General features: G+C 42.7%; 1 protein-coding gene across 1 annotated transcript in view; it reads right to left on the bottom strand.

Moving 5' to 3' along the window:
• Positions 1 to 3,409: 3,409 nt before the first annotated feature.
• The window catches only part of brsk2b (BR serine/threonine kinase 2b), a gene marked incomplete at both ends in the record, with an annotated part of 124,648 nt that continues 113,445 nt past the window's right edge, over positions 3,410 to 14,612 (bottom strand). The window contains 6 exons of the mRNA XM_084060679.1: positions 3,410 to 3,651; positions 5,008 to 5,046; positions 8,806 to 8,898; positions 9,610 to 9,790; positions 11,214 to 11,337; positions 12,875 to 12,923. Of these exons, the coding sequence (XP_083916805.1) occupies positions 3,410 to 3,651; positions 5,008 to 5,046; positions 8,806 to 8,898; positions 9,610 to 9,790; positions 11,214 to 11,337; positions 12,875 to 12,923 (728 nt within the window). The remainder of the gene's footprint in view (positions 3,652 to 5,007; positions 5,047 to 8,805; positions 8,899 to 9,609; positions 9,791 to 11,213; positions 11,338 to 12,874; positions 12,924 to 14,612) is intronic.

Here is a 14,612-nt window from a genome sequence, read left to right as displayed (position 1 = left end):
AAAGTTAGAAAGCCATTCCAGTATTTAAAAAAAATCCATGGATTTGAAAATTCTGTGTATATAATTAGCATGTAAGATATTATGTACATATTTTTTTGTTAATAAACATCTTTGCGTAAAGTCGCAAGTCTCTCACACACACACACCCATATTTCCAAAGCCAACAGATTTATTTCCTTTAGCACTGAAGTTGTTCACAGTAACATCAACAAGGGGAATACATTGCCATGTGGTTAAATCCTGCTCGCTACTATTAGCGCTCCCGTACTCAAGTCATTCAGTGTGTGCTCTTGGATTCCCACAGTAGAAAAACAAAAGGAGGAAACCAAAACGATGATGGGTATTGCTTAGAGGTTGTTCTCTCCGATACCAGTTCGTTCCCCACCTAGCCGAGGTGTGAGCGAGCGACCGGCGGCCATCAGCCAGGTCCTTCTCTTTGAGAGAATGAGTCAGGAGAATGCATTGCACAGACACTGCATGTGCACAGAAATCAAACGGTAAGGGAATGGTGGGAAGGAAGGTAGGGGTGGGGGGTTGGAGGATACCAAACTTGAAAGGCAAATTTAAAAAGAAAAAGTGTAAACTAAATGCACGTAAAACAACAGAAAAATGAGCAACGAGGGAAAAGAAGGGGAATGGAAAGAGTAGACAGGGTGAAGGAGGGGAAGGGAGAACGATTTCCAACGACGACATGCAAAGAAAAGACGGATGTCGGAACATGCAAACAACCGTACGAGGTCAAAGCTAAGAGAGTAGGAATCCCCTTGTTTGTTTTTTTGTTTTTTTGTTGTTTTTTAAATAAGCTTGTCAGCAAAGTCGGCTTATTTACAGGATGAGTTGGTGGGTGTTTTTTTGTGGTTGAGTCATCATACGCACAGGAAAGAGGGAAACTGACAAATATCAACAAAGGGTTTGTTCATCTCAGAAGAGGCTAGTCTACATTCTTAAATTACGGTAAATCACCCCCGAACGAAACAAAACAAATAACTATATTACAAGCTTTTCTCATCAAATAAAAAGGCAAAGGAAACTAAAGATGGTGAATGTTCACAGATATTTTACAAGAATATTCTGAATGGTCAATAACTTAAACATGGCAAAAATATCCTTAAATAATTTTAGGAAACCTTTTTCTACATCTGTCGTATAAATAACAAAATAATAAATTAATAATAACCAAAATGACAAAATACAATAAAGTACAAAAATATACACAGCAGTTCAATGTGGTCTGAAACCTGCAGATTACTTCAAAGGAATGTGAACAAAACAATAATAATAAAATAAGAATAAAACATGGATCCGCAAAAAAATGTTAACCGCACATCAAAAAGTGCAAAGGAAGATGACATGATACAGACAAGACTTGTCCAGGAACAGAACAGAGAAAAATAAACAACAACATGGCAACACGACTCTCCTAAACATAATGTCACGACTACACTTTGTTTTTGTACATACAGAACATTATTTAGTCTGTACAACTGAATAAATTCATTCATTTATGCAATATCCCCTTCCCTCCCCCAAAAGTCCTTTTTGTCAACAGGATGTCTTTAAGCCACGTGGCCGGCACAGACTGTTTAAAATCCCCTTGTTCACCACGAAAGACTAAAGTTAAAAAGAGTTTACAATCCAGCCAGCGTCCGTCGAGGCTCACAGGGACACATTCTCTTCCTGACGTTCAGTAGCCACTGGTCCTGTTTCAGTTTGTCCTTACATCCCGCAAATAGGAATCATGTCTGCTTGTTAGTGTGTGTCTTTTATGTAGGGATGTGTGTGTATGATTGTGTAGGTGTGTATGTATGTTGAAATGCGATTATGTACGTGTCTACATCCTGTGTGTGTATACAGTATGTGTCAGGGGTGTCTGCAGGTATCAATACATTTTAATGACAGCTAGAATAAAATGTAAGACTAAACTTGCAACGGAAATAAACATGCTATGAATGTCTTGGGACATCGCAAGTAACATTAGCTCTGTAAAGAACAGAGCAATTGAATTGAAGACGGTTGGCATGCGCTTGAATACTGTCTGTGCTTCTCGCTTTGCGTATGGGAATCCCATTGTACTAACCTTGAAACATTTGCAATGAATTCATCCGACTTCAGAGACATGAATATTCACTTTTCTCAAAGCATTTATGGTTAAACTTGCATGTGCCCATGAAGCCGTTTGCCAGCTTGGCTATCTTGTGTAGAGAACGCAGATTGTTACCTCGCTTGAATCCGACTGAAGCAGAAAGGAAAAAAGTTGTCACATCAGAATTGCTCTTACTGACAGTAATACTGTATCCGTTTATTGGGTTGCCAACACTGCCTCGTAACATACTGTAGAAGTACCCATGAACTCTTGCCTAAAAAGGATCCATAAAAAAAAAATGATAAAACTCATTTGCACCACATTGTCAGACTACTTTGCCTAAGACCTTTCACATTTATTTAACTCATTATTTAAGCCTTTTTAAGGACCTGCAGACACCCTGTGTGTGTGCGTGCCTGTGTGCCTGTGTGCCTGTGTGCGTGTGTGTGTGTGTGTGTGTGTGTGTGTACATGCTCATGAATATATAGGGGAAAGAGGTCGAGGAGGAGGTGGGGGGGTGCATTGTAATACTTTTGACAAACATCATTGTCTTAAGGCGTTTCTTCAATAAGTATATCTCTGTGCTCGGCCAGAGGGAGCAAAGCAACGGGAACCAACAAAAAAGGGAAGCGCCTCACACTTACAGTCCTCTAGGGGTCGCTGTAGGGGTGTTGTGGCAGTGGTGGATGTGTGGGGACAGACTGGGGGAGATGGGTGGCGGGTATGTGTGTGTGTGTGTGTGTGGGGGGGGGTGTAGTGTAGTCTCTCTTTCCGTCTTTCTCTGGTGTCTGGCTGGCCTTGAGCGTGATGTTGTGGGAGAGAGACGTGAGGGGCAGAGTCGGCCATCTTGCAGAGTGGATGAGTGGAGCTAATAGTTTTTATGGATGATCCCTGGTGGCAGAGACAAGTCAAGCCGTCACACACACACACACGCGAGCACTCACACACACACTGCCCCGAGACGGACCCCCACCCCCTTACCCCACACAGAGTGGGTCACAAGAGTGGGTGGAGGTATATTAGCTACATGTGCTACTGATGGTAAAATAGTCATCCACATCCTCCAAACTCAAATAGTCATTCCTGTTATGCAGTACAAAAAAGGTTTATAGGCAATAGTCAAAAAGTAGATATTCTCTCTCTTTCTTTCTTTTTTCCTAGAGCGACACTCCTACAGTAACTAAAGGGCAAAAGGCTAACAGCTGTCCTTTGACATTTTTATCTTCTTGGTGGGGTGGGGGGTGAGGGGGGGGGGGGGGTCATATGTGTTTATTGTATGACCTGATAACTGGTTACTGACTAGTCATGCAAAGGCTAGCTCTCCTTTCACGGCTGTTCCTGTGTCCTGCTGCCGGCGGCAGGCGTCACTGTTTTTTGTTCTTTGCCGGGGGGGCACTTAGAGTCAGTGGGCGGGGCGGGGGCCTGGCTGGGTCTGCTGCTGGGGGCATGCTTGGTGGTGGGGGGGCTAGGCGTGGCAGGGGCGCCAGCAGGCGAGGGGGGCGCCTGGGCGTTCTTCTCGTCTGAAAAAAGCTGTTTAATTACGTCAAAGAAGTTACTCAACGGGCTGCCTACACAGACGGGAAGAAAAGAAACAAAAAGAGAGAGAGAGACAGAGAGAAAACAAACGACAACATGAGCAATGGGTTAAACGGGGGGAGAGGAGGTGATGGTGGTGTGAGAAGAGGAAGGGACCGAGGCCAGAGAGAAAGAGACTGTAAAACCACTTTGGTTAACGTGTTAGTGTCTACGCCATAACATCCACAGTGTTCATTTAATTCAGAAGAAAACAGTATATTTTTTATACATTCCGAGTTAAATCAACACTCTGGATACGGCGTAGCAGTGGCTGGAAGCGTGGGGCTTGGCGTTAGTGGTTATGGTCAAAGGGCCACAAGCAAGCAAAAATGATCTAGATAATAGTAACTTTATCAAAATGAAGAGATCAGTGTTGGTTTTTCAGTCTCTGAATCAACTGTCCCAGGTACCACTGGAGAGTTAATGGGAGCCCTGGAATGCTAGCTAGAACAGTTCCAGCAGGTTAACATTGACGTGGAAAACTAAAAGATAGATTTTGTGCACTATTAAAAAGGGAATGACAGCAAAAGATCAGGAATAGTGATGTATACATATCTGATTATGACTTTTTTTGTTTTTGTTTTGTTACAGCTTAATGTATGAAAACAAAAGCATTACACCTAATTACTTTAGGAATGCTTTCCAAGGCTCCGGGTAACTCCCCATCTTCTCTGCACAAACAATCCATTCAATACAAAGACTTTGGTTCTCTGGTCAGTGTGTTAAAACAACCACCAGTGAAGACAAACATGCAACCAATACAACACAACTGGAACACATCCCAAAGGTTACACTTCATTGATAAAATGCATTTGATTTAGTTGTAATGTCCACCATCAGTGCTGCTTAAGTCGAGTCCCATAACTTACCCATCATGCTTTGTGGCAGTGACATACTGGAGTGTGATTTCAAAGATTTCTGGTATAAAATTTGATGCATTTGTGTTTCTCCTTTTGATTTCAAATATGGAAGAGCTGCAGGTGGTGGGGTAGAACTGAATAAAGAACATTCCCATGCAAAGATATGTGGTGTTCGTTTTAAGGGCTTCACATTTGTGCACATTAACATATACAGTACACAACCACACGCGCACACACGCGCACACACGCGCACACACACACACACACACACACACACACACACACACACACACACACACACACACACACACACACACACACACACACACACACACACACACACACACACACACACACACACACACGGTTGTGCCAGTGAGAGTGTGGTCAAGGGAGTTGTTTCCAGTGAGGCAGACTGTGTTACAGAGCCAGAAGGGGGGTGAAGCGGGGGGGGGGGGGGGGGGGGGTCCCAGGCTCTCTGGGTCTTACCACGCTTGGACGGTATGGAGGCTGAGCGCTGGGAACCATCTGGGAGCACATAGTACATGGGGGTCATGATATAACACCAGGGAAGATGCACTGAGGCCTAGTAGTGCATCAACGACCTGGATCTGAACACCACCAGTCTCCCATGTGGGAAAACCAAACATCTATCATTCATCCAAAGCGGACTGAATGTAGTGCCAGCCCCGCACTGTTGGCCTAGGGAGGATGTAGCTAATCACATGATGTCTCTTCCAATACATATGGAGTCACCAGCTTCTCTTCACCTGCCAGTGAGGAGTTTCACCAGGAAAGAGATGTTCTTGATTAATCATACAACGATGTTGTTGTTGTTGTTGTTGTTGTGTGTGCTGAAAATAGCAGATCTAAAAGCTCACAGGATGCAGCAGGTTGTGAGTTTGTAGATCGGCTATATTTGGCGCTCAACACCGTCGTAAGATGAAGGATAAATCGGTCTTCACGCGCACAAGTCTATATCTTCCCCAGATATCCTCCTATACTGATGAGGTACCCTGACCAACCACCAGGGGGCAGCTAGTGCAGCGGCATGGGCATTATCCCTTGCCAGCTTAAACACTGGCAATTGTTTTCATTTGAGCGCCTGGCAATGCCAGAGGCCAAGTGTATGAACACTCTGACACTCGCCTCTCAAATGCTGCCAGATGACACACACACACGCGAGCGCGTGCACGCGCACACACACACACACACACACACACACACACACACACACACACACACACACACACACACACACACACAGATCATTTGGGAGTCAGCTTTTCATTCTGCATCAACTTGTGCACTCGGACGTGTACAAACATACACACACAGATACATGTGCATGCATTCTCTCTCTCTCTCTCTCTCTCTCTCTCTCTCTCATACACACATAATAAGGGTGTCAAAAGATCTATAAGTGTGGAGACGTGTTTAGTAGTGTTTTGAGGCACAGCAACTGTTAAGGGACAAAATGCAATGCATGCAATGTCTTTGCTTTTCTGGCCGCAAAGAAACATAACTGCATCCGTTTGCGGCATCATTGTCAGCATATCACTGTGAATATATAACATGCTTTCATAGTTAGTACTGTATGTTCATCCAGTATGTAGAAGTCACACACTGTTAAGTGTGTGTGTGCACGTGGAATTCACCCAGAACCATCAATAAGCATATAGTTTGGCCAGTTTAGGCTTCAGGCTAGTTGATAACTTTTATTGGTGAATGGTGATACACCGTAGATGTCATTTTCACCATTTGATGAAGCAATAATAATCCTGCTTTCTGATTTTCAATAGTTATGTAATGTTCCCACCCAAGACCTTTGATTTGCAGTGATTTATCACACTAGAAATAATTAATGGAAAAGGAAAATTTGGCCTCACGACCATTTTTTCCCCCCAAGTTTCTGCATTAAGATGTGGTGGAATATTGTCGATAAAAAGTCATGTGATAAATATTTCTGGACGTGCATTTGTGAAATGTCAGTGATTTTTCTGCTCTCATCTTACATCTTACTGTCTGTTACACTAAAATAGCTGTTAAACAAAATATGGATGGCTGGAAGGAGACAATTATGTTTTTAGTTAAAAGTTCAAGGTTACAGTGAATGTCAAAGTCAAAATCCGAGTAAGGATGGGCACATTTACATGAAATTTGGTAGGAGTGATCAGTAGGGTGCGGCAAAGAGATGATTAACTTTTGGATCGAAAAGGACAAAGGTAACATTCAAGGTCAAGGTCAACATTACATAATCTCGCATCTCAAATTGTTCTTGCAAAGGTTTCTGCCACAGCTATAGCTAGGTTCAGCTCGTGGAAACGAGGCAAGTTTGAATTTTACTAAAGGTGAAGAGGGTATACAGTATATTTTGCCAAACAGTATGTGCTGTATACATGGCTCTGGGTTTGCATTCCATTGGGCATGCTACTGATTCAGTCCATCTGGATGGTGGTAGAGTCAGCTGGGGGTGATAGGAAGCAGGGTGGTATGAGCTGGGGGGGCCAGAGGGTGGAGGGAGGGGAGAGAGAGAGAGAGAGAGAGAGAGAGAGAGAGAGAGAGAGAGATGATAGACAGATATTTAAAAGATAAGTAGACGTAGTAAATAGATATAGTGACAGACAGAGAGAGGTACAGTAGACTGCCAGGTAGAGAGACAGATAGAGAGACAGACAAAGAGGTAAGCAGATGGTAGATAGCAAGATAGACAGACAGGCAGGCAGACAGACAGACCGACAGACAGACAGACAGACAGACAGAGAGAGGTAGTGTGGGCAGGGTTGCCAGATCTGCTTATTATAATTTCCCCGCAAGATTTTTATTTTTATTTTATCTGGCAACGCTGAGTGTGGCTGAGATGTGGGTTATTGACACATCTACATGGTGAGGGCGAGTGACGGTGCATACAGTGCCTGATAACAGTTCCCATCTGTGGCAGTGGCTAGTCAGACTTCTATATGTCATTATGCTGGTATCAAATACAGTATAGAGTCCTTCATAAGCTAACATAACTATAATACTAATACATAATTGCCACTAACTTGAGTCACCTGATGCACCGAGCTGCTTATTGTCATGTACTACCGTGCTCCACCACCAGAGGGGACCATTATCAAGTAAATAACCCACAAATACAAGAAACAAAACTCTTTTCACACTATACGAGACAAAACTAACAAGGACAAGAACACGACAGTCTGTCTTTTACTTCCATATTTTTCTTATCATCCATCTATCCATAGGCAGCCCAAAATGTGCAGTTAAATCGGACGTGATTTCAAACAGTCGTAGGGTGGGGGTGGGGAGGGGGCGTGGGGTATTTTCTGTGGAGAGAAGCTACAGTACCCAGTAGTCGAGTTCATCATTGACACCTGTCTATCCTTTACACATGTCTATTTTGCATAATCTATATCTCTGCTGTCCGGCAGAAACCAGCTAACTCCAAAATGTTCATTTTTCAGGAAATGAAAACAAAAAGTGGAGTTAGGAGGTTTTGTTCATAATAAGACATCATTGATAAGAACGGCTGAATGGACCTCCAAGCTCACAATGAGGTTGGAGGTCAAAAGGGGGTGGAGCCTGGAGTCAGCAAAACCGGTGGAGTTAGCTGGTTTAGCTGAAAGTTTGAGGATCCAATGGAGTTAGCTGGTTTTGTCAGAAGCGCTTTTTAATGCTTTTCATTGATTTTCATTGGTTCAATATTTTTTGTACAAACACACAGACGTAAAGGGTGTTCAATGGACCTGATTTATGGGAAAAAAAGCAAAAGCGTCAAAATGGAGTTAGCTGGTTTCTGCCGGACAGCAACGACATATTTTATACTAGAATAGAAAACATGTTTCTAAAACGTTCAAACCTTTCCCCCTCTTTCAATACTATTTAACAGTAGGCTATCTAAGTAAGTAAACCTTGAACAGAACAAACAGTATGTCTGACTGTTCCACTTTGTGCCTCTGTCCCCTGGGTGAGATTTATGACCTGTATTATAACAGTGATAATGACAACATACCAATCTCACTCTCTAAGTGAATGTGTGCCAAGCGTGTCAGCGTTGAGCGCTTTGTGCATCTGTGCACGTGTCTGTGCACCATGTTGCATGTGTTTAGGCGTGTGCCATGGCAGGGCATGCACGTGGAGATGCTGTGGGCTTTAAGCGTGTGGTGGTGAGCTGAGCCGAGCCGATCCGAGCCGAGTGGGCCGTGTGCTGTAAGGATTCTGTGCCAGGATGCTGAGAGAGAGAGGGGGGTGACTAGCTGGCAAAGGGAGAAAGGAGAATCAACTTACCAGATATTTGTGGCTGAGCCCCTGGCTGGTCATTGGAGCTGAGGAGCTGGGCTTGGATGGTCTCGACCACGCGCTTAAAACGCCGGCTGGGACCTTCAGAAGAGACAGACGAGGAGAGAGAAAGACTCGGCAGTGTTAAGTACGTTGATCACAGAACAATATGGGAGAAAAAAAAATGTGCACACCTGATCAAGCTCCTGTGGATATTTATTACATTAGCACCACAAGTTGACATTTTGAGCATCAAGCTCTTCCTCAGGAAAACAAATTGGCACTAGTTCTGGAAGCCACTGGAATATTCTCAAAACGGAAAGTTGGGTATAACCACTTAAACCCGGGTCTCCTCCTGCATGGGAAACCAAACATCTAACAGTCATGCAAAGGGTAATCCCACCTGGCAAGGGGAGATTTTAGGCCCCCCTGGACATCAGCACTATACTCTCTCAAATACCAATATTTGTGTGTGCGCGTGTGTGTGTGCGTGCGTGCATGCGTGTGTGCACCGTGCGTGCGTGTGTGTGTGTGTGTGTGTGTGTCAAGAGCTAATCTTGCAAACCGCAGGACTGATCAGTGCCATATTATTTCTTGTGCCCATTGCTAGTAGGCCAACTTAGTACCTCCACACACATAAAACCCACCAAAATAGCAACTGATTAATGTGAGCTATATTTTTTGTTTTGCATGGGATGAGATGTCTGTCTCTGAACTGTGTGTGCTTGATATTAATGCATGTGTGTGTGTGCGAGCGTGCGTGCGTGTGTGTGTGTGTGTGTTTGTGCGTGCGTGTGTATGTGTGTGTGCTACCTGACAGCAGGGTGAAGGTGACAGAGTAGATGCCGTTCTCCTTGGTGGCACCGTTGCTCTCGGTGTAGGTGATGTCCACCTGGAACTTGACGGGCTTCTGGAACACGGTGGGACCCGCCGTGGACTTGTATTCCGCCCGGAAACTGGTCTGAGAGATCACACTGTGGCTCAGACTGGGGATCTGATGGGAGGAGTGGGAAGAGGGAGAGAGAGAGGGTTTGTGAGAAAGATAGACAGGTTGGAAGGTACGCAAGTAGGGTATTATTGGTCACAGAGATAGCGAGAGAGAGAGGGACAGATGAAGACACAGGGATGGACAGACAGAGCGGAGAGACAGACAACAAGAGAGAGAAAGATATATTGGCGCGGAGGGGGGGGGAGAGGAGCAGCCATTGGCTCTGACATGCAAAGACAACAGAGACAAACAAACTTCTGCGTCAAGCCTAATTGTCTCCACCAGACCACTTCACGTTTAGGCCTATAACTCTTGAACTGTACTAGGTAGGTCGTACAATCAAAATCTTCTTGCATTTCCCCATGTAGGCCCCGGCCATTTGTGCCAGACTAGATTGGGCTCGAAACGCAAACAAAAGTCACTAAAAGGAAGCTACAGTGTGTGGTTCTTATTCTCTGCTTTTGACACTACTTTTTGGGGAACAGCACCTGCCTTTTAAAGGTTTTGGGATGTGCACAGCCATTTTTGATCCCCAGCCATGAGCTTACAGCTTGGCTCACAACAGTGTAAATTAGGACGTGAGATACTGACAGGGAGAGACAGGAGGCAGACAAGGTGCCACCACCACACCACGCTGTTTCACACTATCAGGATCGGACCATCAGCTCTCTCACTCTCAACGAAGGTCAAACCTGAACAGACAGGAGTCTACTACACGTGTGGCAAGTAGTTGTTGACCTGCAACCCAAACAAATGGGTTTGGAATAAACCTCTACATCATGCAAAATGTGCCGGATAAGTTGGCCCAACCAATTCTGTGTGAATGTAATTCACACAGTAATGGTAGCGATTTGTATTGATCTCATAGAGCGGACAATCACCTATACATGCAACTTGTGCAACAAGGATCTTGCTTCTTTTCCACCAAGCATATCACTGTTTCCTAAGTTGCTAGTTTTGAAGTTCCTATGTCTTGTGTTTGATGTCAAGTTTGCCAACGTAACCTCAGTACAGCAATACAGATGACATGAATGTACATTTCATTTAATTTGATAATTGGCTGAGGGGAGTGAACAGACATAACAACACAGAGAGGATGAAACAACCATGGACAGAGACAAATCATGAGAAAAAAAGAGGGGAAGTCACACCGTAGCCGGTCTTCGTCAGGTCTTCAAGACCTGACGAAGACCGGCTACGGTCGAAACGTTGCCTAACAAATAAAAAAAAACTCTTCTACTGGGAGCTCAAACGGTGTGCGGACTTCCCCTCTTTTTCTCATGTACGTATTGTTGTCCAGCACCCGATTAACTGCTTTAGGCTGTGCATGCTTACCCCTCACTCCAGAGACAAATCATTCACATGGTCAAATGGCGATAATTGTAGTAAAGTAACAGATACCAAAGAAAAGGTTTGTTGGAGGTCTTACAGAGAGAAAGGCGTGGACGATGTCTGCCTTTATAGAGCTGAGCGGCTTGTCTCTGATCACAATGAAGATCTGTTCCTCCTTCTCCAGGTTGATGAAGTTGCCGAACCACGACTTCTTAGCCAGCCTGCAATGGAGGAGACATGACACTGTCACCATGAGCAGTGGTGTAAAGTAACCAAGTATGTACTTAAGTACAGTTTTAATGGAGTATTTCCATTTTTAGATACTTTATATCAAAAGTACTAAGTACTGCACTGAGGTGCTTTTCATTTGTTTGATCTATTCTTTGATCATCATCATCATACTTTGATATATTGTACTTTTTTACATTACTACAATTATTTGACAGCTTTAATCACTTTTCAAATGTAGATTATTAATATAAAACATACAATAACTGATACATTATTATGCATTATTATAGCCAGCTGCATATAAAGTAATCAAAATCAGCACAACCTTTATCAGCTGCGACATTAAAATGAACATATTAATGTATTACTAATTGATGAGTGCTCACTGTTTTTACATGGTACTGTAAGTATATTTTAATGCCTATACTTTTGTACTTTTATTCAAGTAAATGTCTGAATACAGAAGTTTTACTTGTAACAAGAGGAGATCTACAGTACATTCACTTTATTAAACAATCTGAACACGTCTTCCATCACTGCCCAGGAGACACAGCAGGAATCCTTTAATATGCTCTTTATTAAACATGATTCCATCCTGACAGACATCCTATTGCTGGAAATGTCTTATCTAAACCAGGCTTGAAATGAAGGAAATAATAAGTCACGGTTAGGAGAACTAAAGATTTACAAACCAAATTAAATTTGGGGATCGTGTTCAAGTCAGCGACTATAGCTAGAAATGAGTTTAATTCATCAAATTTCCACTACATGTAATAAACTCAATAAGCAAAGCAAATTATAGGGAAACAGTTTGGTGAAACACTTACCACCACTCTAATTCATTTGTTTTTTTTGTCAATGTCATTATACCCAGATTGCATCTCATCGTGTTAGAGACAAACAATGAAATAATATCTCTAGCATCCAGAACAATAATCTGTGAGACAGTGTTGATTTCGTTGACTACCCTTTTTCACTGATTAAAACTAAATAAAAACTACATAAAAACTAACCTACAATGACTAAAACTGAGACTAAATATATTGACAATTTCGTCAACAAATGAAAACTAGACAAAAATGTTAGTGAGGGATATAGTGGAGAAGAGATCCAGTAGATCTAAAAGACAAGTCATTGTATGTTTGGTTGCGCTCGGGTGTTGCACTCTGAAAATAGCCGATCTACAAGCTCACAAGGCGTTGCAGCACGACGCCTTGTGAGCTTGTAGATCGGCTATTTTCAGAGCGCAACCAAGTGTAAAATCAGTCATTACGAGGCACCGCCAAAATACATTTTAGTCGACTAAATCAACTGTAGATTTAGTTGACAATAATCTTATGATACTTAGTCAACTAAAAATAGACAAAAACTAAAACATTTCAGATTACAAAAATATGACTAAAACTGAATGGACGTTTATTCAAAAGACTATGACTGAAACTAAATACAAATTTGCTGTCAAAATCATCACTGGTGAGACATCTTGAGGCCAGGACGGAGCACTATGTCACTGTGTGTACCACTCACTCTGGAGATGAGTCTGGGGTGAGACTGGACATGTCTTCTTGGGTGGGGACTGTGGACCAACAGAGACAGGGTTCAACGGTTAGAGAGGAGTGAGGTTGCCAATCGTCCTTTGAAATAAGGAATTGTTCCCTTATTTAGAAACTAAAAGACGTGTCCCTTATTGAAAGGGGCTAAGGGACACACTTTGTTGCTTATTGTTGGGTATCAATCAATGACACACATTGTTCAAACAGCTCATATACTGTACATACTATAATACACAGGTATAATATACAGGTTGTTAATCACTTAAAAGACTCTAGACTTAGTCAACTGGACCTTATACTTGGACCACCTTTGTCTGTCTACACCAAATCTCTTTGCCAAGAATAGCCGATCTACAAGCTCACAACGCAACACGCAGTGGGCTTGTAGATCTGCTATTATTGGCTAATGTTCCCCCCAGAATATGGATGCTGGGGTTCAATTTGTTAATGTAATACACAGAAACTGTACATATGCAAAGTGAGATTTTTTTCTGGGCGTCCCTTATTTTCTTAAGTAAAGAAATAATGGACGCCCGGCTGGGTGTCCCTTATTCGATTTTCAGGTATTTGGCAACCCGAGAGAGGAGAGGGAAAGACTGAGGCTATACACAAATCCACAGAGCGCTGCCCTGCACGCAACCATTGCTGCGGTCTCAGACTCAGTCAGCTGCTTTTTACTAACTTTTACAAACACTAACTTTACAAAAATGTACAGAAAACCGGGACGAACCAGGTGCCAGTAGGCTAGTTTATGGCTGCTCTGCTAACGACAACAGACGGACAGAAACGCAGCAGCAGCTGACTGACACCGCAGCAATGGTTGCGCCACCAACAGTGCAGCGCTCCGTGGATTCGTGTATATACTATACACCCTGGAGTCCTTCCAGGGGTCTGTACAAGGTTCATTCCATCTTCTTTTGACTTCATTGGTATTTTTCAATAAAATGCAATCCATCATCACAAAACAGCCAATTTGCACACGGATAGGATGGCATGATTCCAAATAGTCAAAAGGAGTTTTTAACAGTTCTCTCGAGATTTACCAGTGAGTACAGCTGCACCTTAAATAAAGCCGAAAGGACACGTTTTCCACTCGCTGTAATGGGATGTTATCTCCTACAAGAAATGACCCGGAGGCTGTGGGGTCGACCGATAAGGCTGGAAGCCATGACTAAATGCAGCTATTAGCAGCAGAGAGATTATTTGCGCTTACACTCCTCTGGGCCACGAACAAAGTGGCCGTTTGTGCCTGGATGCATCCTCTGCTGTACACAATTATCATATACAGGAATCAGATAACATCAAAACAAACATATCATATAGCTGTCGGGCAGAAACCTTGTATGTCCATATTTTATTTTTTTGGTCTTCATGAACACCCTACTTTGTCGTACTTTGCTGAGTGTTGTGCAAAAGTAGTGAAAATAGACGATCCATAAGCTGACACATTGTGTGCTTGTAGATCTGCTATTTTCACTACTTTTGATTTATTCTAAAAGGGAAAGTGGTTATAATTGGATTTTATAATTTTACATGATTAAATCTTTTGCATTTATCCATCAAAACATTATTTATTTTTATTTGTATTTATGTTATCATGAACTAATGTTTATCAACTAAGTTTTTCAAATTGATTTGGAAACTTTACATTTTCTGACAATATATTGGTTTTTGACCAATATATTGTCAGAAAATGTAAAGTTTCCAAATCA

This window comes from Gymnoscopelus microlampas (assembly GCF_963454915.1).
Source record: "Gymnoscopelus microlampas genome assembly, chromosome: 1".
In the NCBI taxonomy this organism is placed as follows: Eukaryota; Metazoa; Chordata; class Actinopteri; order Myctophiformes; family Myctophidae; genus Gymnoscopelus; species Gymnoscopelus microlampas.
The sequence above is the reverse complement of the archived record's forward strand: the minus strand, read 5'-3'. Positions and strand labels throughout refer to the sequence as shown.